Source organism: Papaver somniferum, chromosome 2 (assembly GCF_003573695.1).
Source record: "Papaver somniferum cultivar HN1 chromosome 2, ASM357369v1, whole genome shotgun sequence".
NCBI lineage: Eukaryota > Viridiplantae > Streptophyta > Magnoliopsida > Ranunculales > Papaveraceae > Papaver > Papaver somniferum.
Genome location: NC_039359.1, coordinates 39,820,502 through 39,826,377, shown reverse-complemented (window position 1 = coordinate 39,826,377; position 5,876 = coordinate 39,820,502). Strand labels below are relative to the sequence as shown.

The window sequence follows — 5,876 nt, the reverse complement described above, 5'->3', positions numbered from 1 at the left end:
ATGGCAAGTAAAGCTTTTTGGATTTTCTTGCAAATCTTTTTCTTTCAATTTGTTACTTCAGAAAATAGTTTTACTTACAACGGTTTCCTCCATGCAAACATGAGCTTATCAGAAGCTTCACGCATAACCTCCAACGGCATTTTAGAGTTAACTAATGATACTTGTAAGATCCTCGGTCATGCATTCTATCCGCATCCTCTGCCATTCAAAGAGAATTCAACCTATTCTTCCGTTTTCTCTTTTGCTACCACATTTATATTCTCAGTTATACCCAAGTACCCTGGACTAGGAGGTCATGGACTGGCATTTGTAATTTCGTCAACTAAAGAACCCAAGAATTCTCTTCGAAACCAGTACTTAGGTCTTCCAAATGAGACGAGCATTGCTGAATTCTCAACTCGGATAGTTGGTGTGGAGTTTGATACTGTTCAAAGTCTTGATCTTAATGACATCAATGATAATCATGTTGGGATAGATATAGGAAGCTTGGTCTCTAATGTATCCGAACCTGCAAAATATTTCGACGGACATAATAACAAATCTGTCAATCTCAAGAGCGGAAATCTTATTCAAGCATGGATTAAATATAACGGAAAGAAAAAGTTACTTACAGTAACTACATCTCCTCTTGGAATTCCAAAGCCAAATCAGCCGTTGATCCTTTCTGCAATCGACCTTACACCGTTAATGAATGAATACATGTATATTGGCTTCTCCGCGTCAACAGGTGTGCTCTCTGCTTCACATGACATCCATGGTTGGAGCTTTAGGATTGGTGGAAGAGCTGAAGATTTAGATCCTTCGAAAGTTCCAATTTTTATGAAATCCAGAAATGTGGTGGGTCATAAGAACGGTTTCAAAGTTGGAATTGCTTTAGCTTGCATAACTCTATTTTTGCTGGTGACCTGCGGTTCATTTCAGGTGGTGCGGTGGAGGAAGCCTGCTGATGAGTCCTTAGAAGAGTGGGAAGTTGAGTACGGAGCTCGAAGATTCAAGTTCTCCGAGCTCCTTGCTGCAACCAGGGAATTTAGAGAGGAAAACCTTATAGGCAGTGGAGGATTCGGAAGGGTTTACAAAGGAATTATTCCTAGCACAGGACTTGAGGTGGCAATTAAAAGGGTGGCGCAAGACTCGAGGCAGGGGATGAGAGAATTTGTGGCAGAGATAATGACTATGGGAAGGCTTAGGCATCGGAACCTAGTTCAGTTGCACGGTTGGTGCAGAATGAAAGATGAGCTTCTTCTGGTTTATGATCATATCCCGAATGGAAGCCTTGACGATATGTTGTTCAGCAATAACCAGAAGAAAACACTAAACTGGGAACAGAGATATCAGATCCTGATCGGAGTATCCCAAGCTTTGTTGTATCTGCATGAAGAATGTGAACATAAAATTGTGCACCGCGATGTAAAACCGAGCAATATCCTCATAGATGCAGATCTCAACCCAAAGCTAGGGGATTTCGGCCTTGCATGGATCTCTGGTCACAACATCAATCCTCAAACAACCCATATTGTAGGAACTCTCGGGTACCTAGCTCCGGAGCTGACCAAAACTGGGAAAGCTACAACAAGCACGGATGTGTACGGTTACGGTGCACTTATGCTGGAAGTGGTTTGCTGTAGAAGACCCATTGAGCCTCAGAAGAATGCCCAAGAATTGGTTTTGGTTGATTGGGTTAGAGAACTGCATTCTCGAGGAGAGATAATGAGAGCCGTTGATCCTGCATTGGATTTATATAACCCGGACGAAGCAAAGCTTGTTCTTGGACTCGGTTTGTTATGTTTGCATCCCAACCCAAACTACAGACCTAGCATGAGAAAGATAGTGCAATATCTCTTAGGGGATGCTAGTGCTCCTCTTCTGCCCATTGATATTCAACTTGACATTCAAGGTTTGATCTCGGATTTCTCTGATGGTTATTATCAAACTGAATCTGAACCTTTCTCAAGTCAATTGACATCTTCTAAGAGCATCAGCGGGATCACAAGCTTGAACGAGGATATGATACCTAACCATGGAGCCAGAGCAACTTATTAGATTACCAGTATCATGCTAGATAAGATAATCACGTAACCCTCTCCAGATAATAAGTAATCATCAAAATTCGCATCCCTGTATATGTAATTTGTATTTAAACAGTCCAACTAATGCCCTTTTCCTTTTTCAAATTGATCTTGTCATCAATTCCAAAATCTGTCTAGAATCTTCAAAATGACCTGTTTTGCGATATAGATTTCCCAACATCACATAACTTGCAGAATTACTTGGCTCCAAAATCCGAAGCTCACGAGCTGCAACTTCCCCAATCTCCTTGTTCCCATGAACCAAGCATGCATTGAGAAGAGTTGACCATGCTATGGCATTCGGTGAGATAGGCATCTTACGTAAGAAATTATGCGCTTCGACTACTTTGCCTGCCCTTCCTAGCATATCAATCACACAAACATAATGATCCAAAAATGGTTCAATCCCAGAACTTTTACTCATGGCACCAAAATACTCAATCCCTTCGTCAACTAATCCTCCATGGCTGCAAGTTGTTAGTAATGCAGTAAACGTATTGTGGTTATAGATACCCAAACTTAGTGCTTTTTCTCCAATTTCTATTGCTTTCTTAGAATGCCCATTCTGCCCAAGACCTAAGATGAGTGAATTCCACGAGATTACGTCTCTTCTGGGAATCTCATAAAATAGTTTTTCTGACTCTTCAATGGATCCGCATTTCATGTACATGTTAATCAATGAATTACCCGTATAACTATTACTCTCAGTGAGCCCATGCTTAAGTACACATGCATGTAGTTGTATCCCAGTGTTGAGCATAGAATACGTACCACATATAGTTAGAGCAATCGTAAAAGTTGATGAACTAGGGTATGTACCTGGTCCTTGTAACCTACACAAACGGAGAAAGAAATCAAGAGCTTCAATCCCACAACCACATTCTGCAAATCCAGAGATCATAATGTTCCATGAAAGTGTATCTTTTTCTTCCATGGAATCGAAAATTACAAGAGCTTTATCAATCATAAGATTTCTAGCATAAGCATCCATCATAACATTCCAGGTACTCAAGTCTTTCCACATTAACCCATTGAAAACGTTCTCTGCATCACCCAGATTACCCAATTTGCTATGCAAGTCAATCAAACAGTTTTGAACGTAAACATTTTCTTTGTCTTGTTCATTCAATATCTTTACTGTCAAACCATGTAACTGCATTGCCATCACAAGTGACCCTACATCTAAGCATGACTTCGGAACAGTACTAAAAGTAAATGAATTCGGTAATATCCATGGAAAAAACTCTCCGTAAGTGATTGAAAAAAGTTTAAGAGCATCAAAATGCTGTCCATTATGTGTATAAGACGAAATCATAGCCGTCCATGAAAATACATTTTGCTCAAGAACTGGGATCGAATCAAATACCTTGTGCGCTTCTGCTACAAACTCCGACCTTGATAAGCCGGCAATCATGGTAGTGTAAGATGTAAGATGTCGAGTTTCTTCGGGGCATTTTCTCGAACAGTTTCTGTGCTTCGATTAATTTATTTGATTGTACAAGTATAGTCAACATTGCATTCCAAGAAATTTGATTTCTGTGTGGCATTTCTTCAAACAGATTCATGGCTTTCTGTAATTCTCCAGCTTTTCCATACTCTGTTAGCTTCTTTGTCAAAGAAATAACCGTATTCTTCAACTGTAAATTTTGCAAAGTAGTTCTCGGTCTGCCCAAGAATTTCATCCCTACTAGTACCAGCAATGCAAATAGGCAACCCGGTATAGGTCAGCTTGTATATACGTCACTAACCTCGTGCAAATGGGAACTGCGTACGGAGTATTCCTTCAGCCAGCAGCCAGGAAGTATTTACTAGGGTATTAACTAGTCTGTTCATGGTCGGTTTTGGTTCGGTTTCTAGCCAAACCGAAACCAATATTATCGGTTTCTAAAAATCTAAACCAAACCAATCCATTAACCATTGGTTCGGTTTCTAAATGGTTCCAGCCGGTTTCGGTTTGTCCCAGTGGTTTTTGGTTAACCAATAGTTATGTCAAACGATTCAAACAAAAAAAAAAAGATACACAAATTTACAGATAAAAAAATCGTAGCTGCCAATAGTATTGGTTTACACAAATTTACAGACAAAAAAAATAAATAAATAAATATCAAGAATAGTTAAAGTTTACTCTAAATCTAGAGATCAAAAGAAGATATATAATATATCTTAATTTAGTTACTGATAAACAAAAAAGAATGAAGAAAGGAAGAAGAAAGTCGAGTAGCAGCAGTGACTGCTGTAGTTAGGGGTGGAGAAGGGAGGCGACTGAGAGAAGGAGAAAGAGAAAGAGGGAGAATATCATACTGAAATATTAGATTTAGGGTTTCTATATATCCACTAAATCAATGGGTAGAATCTAATACTTGTTAATCAAGTTAGAAACTAAGTTTAAAAATTAATCGGTTTTCCAATGGTTTTTGGTTCGATTTTAGAGGTCAAACCAAACCAAAACCAACACTATCGGTTTTCCACTTTCTACACCATAACCAATCCATTAGTAAATGGTTCGGTTTGGTTTCTTCCTAATTGGTCTGGTTCGGTCCGGTTCCAGCGGAAAACCGAAACCATGTTCAGCCCTAGTATTAACTTAAGAGTTGTGACCTGTGTGAGTCCAATGAGTTTGTGAGTATGGACAAATGAAATCTATATCGGAGCCACTATGTGGTTCCTATGAATTTCGACCCTCGCCCCTATGCGCAGCGGTGCTAGAAGCTTAGATTTGTTGGAGAAAATAAGTTTTTAATGTTTTGATTTTATAGTCTTGGTGGGAACGGAACTCAGGACCTTTGGGTCTCTAAGAGCTCTTACTCATTTTCTATGAGTAAATGAAATAGGTCATTTAGTCCCACATTGGGCAAAACTAAAGAGGAGTTCCACTATATAGATATTCCTTTATGGATAGTTAGTAAAACAATGTGAGTGGAACGGGTGGGGCGAAATATTTTTGTTTCCACTAAGGTCTTGGGCTTAGGGCTCGTGCTTGCGCCATGGACTTTGGTCAACCAAGACTTTCCTTTTTGGAAAAATTTCTTTTGATTTATTTCCTAATCATTTTGAAAATCAAAATAAATTATGTCTTAAATATGGGGAGCGTGTGACCTGGGTGAATTTATTCTCTTACCAAAAACATTTTTCTTAACGGATTTATTTGCATGGATGTCGACATTTCTTACCGGTTTTTGAATGTTGATGACAGAATTATGTCGACATCATGGCAGCATTATTTCGCATGCAGTATTGATTCGCACATTAATGTGCATTGATTTCACCCTTTATGTTTGCCTATAAAAAGAATTCGAAACTTTCATTTTCATTTGTGTCCAGAAGAGCTACTATCCTCTTCTTTTCGTCTCTCTCCCTCTGTGTGGTCTTTTTCTTTTCTTATGTGCTTTGTTGTTGAGTTCGTATGAGTGGGCAAGTATTTTGTAGTGCTAACAATACTTGCAACAGGCAGTTTTATCCTGGATACAACTTGACCACAGGGTATAGGCATCACTCATTCTTGAGGCGTACCGGTCTACTATTGTGTTAAGGACAGCGTATTGAACACGACTCTGTCCTCTGTTTGCTGTCCATTTGAGTGTTTATTTAGCTTCCAGAAATTTTACTTCTAACATCTTTCTTTGGGTGTTTTATTGTTAGAGTTGCAACAATCTTAACACAATATTTTTTTTCTGTCTGTAACAGTGGGTAAGAACGATGTTGAAAGGCCTGAAAGATTTCAAAAGATTTCAATCGAAGATGTTATTTTTTCTGAGTTATCATGAGTTAGATCATTATGACTTGGTTGCTTTTGATGAGGGTTTGAAGGAT

General features: G+C 38.9%; 2 protein-coding genes across 2 annotated transcripts; one reads left to right on the top strand and one right to left on the bottom strand.

Moving 5' to 3' along the window:
* On the top strand, nt 1-2,040 carry LOC113350864 (L-type lectin-domain containing receptor kinase IV.2-like). The gene has a single exon (XM_026594971.1). The coding sequence runs from the start codon at nt 1-3 to the stop codon at nt 2,038-2,040; it is 2,040 nt and encodes a 679-aa protein (XP_026450756.1).
* A 126-nt stretch (nt 2,041-2,166) lies between these two features.
* Nucleotides 2,167-3,480, bottom strand: LOC113350863 (pentatricopeptide repeat-containing protein At2g13600-like). Its single transcript, XM_026594970.1, has one exon. It carries the CDS (start codon nt 3,478-3,480, stop codon nt 2,167-2,169), a length of 1,314 nt encoding a protein of 437 aa, XP_026450755.1.
* Nucleotides 3,481-5,876: the final 2,396 nt, after the last annotated feature.